Here is a 2640-nt window from a genome sequence, read left to right as displayed (position 1 = left end):
CTCGGAGACGAGCCACAAACAGGCCAACGGGTTCAGTCACACAGACAACCACAGCCAGTCGCTCTTTGAGAACGGGGTGGTGGGCCGCTTGGCGTCCGAGCCCTGCCGTGACATCTCCCTCTCGCCCTCCATCCGCAGGCTCGTCCCCTCCTCCGGCTCCTTCTCAGAGGCCTCCTCCGAGGACTCCATGTCGGAAACCTGTGGGCCCCTGGACGTTCGCCGGGGCCTCAGCCTGGACTCTGATGCCGGCCTGAGCAACGAGGATCTGAGGAGCGAGCGCAGTGAGTCGCCCTGCACTACCTGCCATCCAGCCGGTCTCACAGCCCCATCCGGCGTGCCGCGCTCAGACTCTATGGCTGGGTTAGACCTGGATCTGGGCCCATCCATCCTGGAGGATGTCCTGAGTATCATGGACCGCTACAAGACTGAGGACAACCGCTGTGAGCTGTGAAGAAAGATGAATGTGATGTACAGATATTTTTTTATACATGGTTTAATAAATCCTTAAAAACTTAAACACTAACGGAGGACAAGGGATGGAGGGAAGGAGGGAAGGAGGGATGGGAAGTGTCTTTTTGAAGATTGTGTTTAAAGGACAGATGTAAGAGAGGAACGTGGACGTCGCTGCCCGACATGACAACAAGGCAACAGGCTGGTCCTTTAGAGCCTTCATCAAACCTCATACACATTTAAACTGTAAGCTAACAAAGAGAAGAACTGCATTCACCTTGATATCACAACACATTCCTCTTTTTCTCTGGACACCCGCCGCTACCCGCCGTGTATTGTCTCCTAATCTGTCTCGTACTGAGAGTTTTCTGCTCGTTAATGGTTAACACGTTTCCAGCTGAGTCGGATAAAGTGCAGACTGACCTGGAGAGAGAAAAAGGGGAGAAATGAGCACCTGTGGACAACATTCAGGACTCGCTTATCCGTCATGGAAACCACAGCTACTAATAACATGTACAACAGCAGCAGGGCTCAATCATAAACTGAGCTACAAACACAGAGTTTTTATGCTGAAAGCCATATTCTGTCCTCATTTTGACTGCCGGAAATGTCATTTTCTGAACTAAAATGTGTCTGATTGTTAATATCTTCACTTGTTTACTGTAATGCTTCAATGCCAGATGAAATGTGAAGAACTTCTGATTTTACTGTCCTTCTGCGACGGATGGAGACGAAGCTAAAGTGGCGTCTGTCTGCCCTCTAGTGGCGAACAGCAGCTCCGACACTTCAGTGGCAGATTTATTTTGATCGGAGAGAAACTGAGGAAGCTTATTCTTGTAGTTCAACTAATAAAATGCTCTAAGTGTAAGAAATGTTGCTGCTTTGTAGATCATCAGATCTTTTTAAAAATCCCTCCTCTTCCGTTGTTGTTGGCTCACTGTCGGCCTCCATAACATTCACTGTCTGCATTATCACAGTAGCCTATTATTCAAATGTCATTTATGCTGTATATATATATATATACATATCACTGTAAATGTAAAAATAAAACGTTCCTTTAAAGAAAACCGAGGCTTTGTGGACAATTATTAACACACAAACATAAATGAAGGAGCTGCATATCATATATTTAAAAAAACAATGGTATTAATAATCACATAGATATCTCTTCCTGTGTTCAGACCACACACATAACATGACTGTACTTGATAATAATTGATAATTAATTCAGTTAATTGTTTTGAAAACAGTCAATGGCAACCACTACTTTTATAATGTTATTGTTTTATAAGCAGTTATTTTTTAGGTTGGTAAATTCTATTGGAGGTGGTCATGGGTGCTTTTATTTTGAAAAATAATGATTATAGCATCCCATAAACCTGAAGTATTTCTACGCTGTACTACTAGAATATGTCAATAAGTTTGTGAAAACATGATTAAATACATATTTGTGTGAGGATATGCATCATCAGCGTAATATAACTGAAATATTAAAGGTTTTTATCTAGTGGCCACAGAGTTGAACTACACCTGTGTGTCTTCTGACAGTTTTGTTTTTAATATCTGAATTATTGGTTCTTTAGTTGGTTGTTAAACATATATTTTGCGTGTTAAATGATTTTATAATATATAAATGTTGTCCTTGTATTTTGTAGTTCCTCATTATGGCCATTAGGGGGCAGAAAATACTTAATTACTGATCATTGGTGTGACTGCGCCGTTAGATTTACGTGTATTTGTCGCCACCCGGTGGTTTCAGTGTGACATTACAACACAGCCCGGTGAATTAGTAAGATGCTCGTCATTTCAGACATTTTCCACTTCCGGGTAATCCTTTCAAAATACAGTGACAAAACTAAAGCAATTAGAAATTAAGTGACATAAAAAGACATTATCACGTCAGCTGTTTAAATAGGTTCACATGATCGACGATTTACAGTGACGTTATAAAGATGGAGAGACCAGTCAGTTATGTGAGATTGTTTCGGTCACTTTATTTTGTACCTTTATTTTGATAGTATTCACAGGAAGTGTTAGAAGTGACGTCAGTTTTACTAATTTAATGTGTTGCAGTTCCACAGTTTGACCACTGGAGGGCAGCAAACACTCGTTATTCTTAATCTGAACTCATGGTAACGGCAGATAACGGTTGAAACCTAACAGTCAAACTAGCGTCAGTGATAGCATATT

General features: G+C 41.6%; 1 protein-coding gene across 1 annotated transcript in view; it reads left to right on the top strand.

Annotated features, from left to right (window-relative positions):
- The window catches only part of zgc:154093 (uncharacterized protein LOC777623 homolog), a 9411-nt gene extending 7901 nt beyond the window's left edge, over positions 1 to 1510 (top strand). Inside the window, exon 3 of the mRNA XM_035680162.1 lies at positions 1 to 1510. Coding sequence (XP_035536055.1) covers positions 1 to 451 — 451 coding nt within the window. The 3' untranslated portion in view covers positions 452 to 1510.
- Positions 1511 to 2640: the final 1130 nt, after the last annotated feature.

This window comes from Morone saxatilis, unplaced genomic scaffold, assembly GCF_004916995.1.
Source record: "Morone saxatilis isolate NCDOM2014 unplaced genomic scaffold, NCSU_SB_2.0 Contig8, whole genome shotgun sequence".
Taxonomy (NCBI): Eukaryota; Metazoa; Chordata; class Actinopteri; family Moronidae; genus Morone; species Morone saxatilis.
The sequence above is the reverse complement of the archived record's forward strand: the minus strand, read 5'-3'. Positions and strand labels throughout refer to the sequence as shown.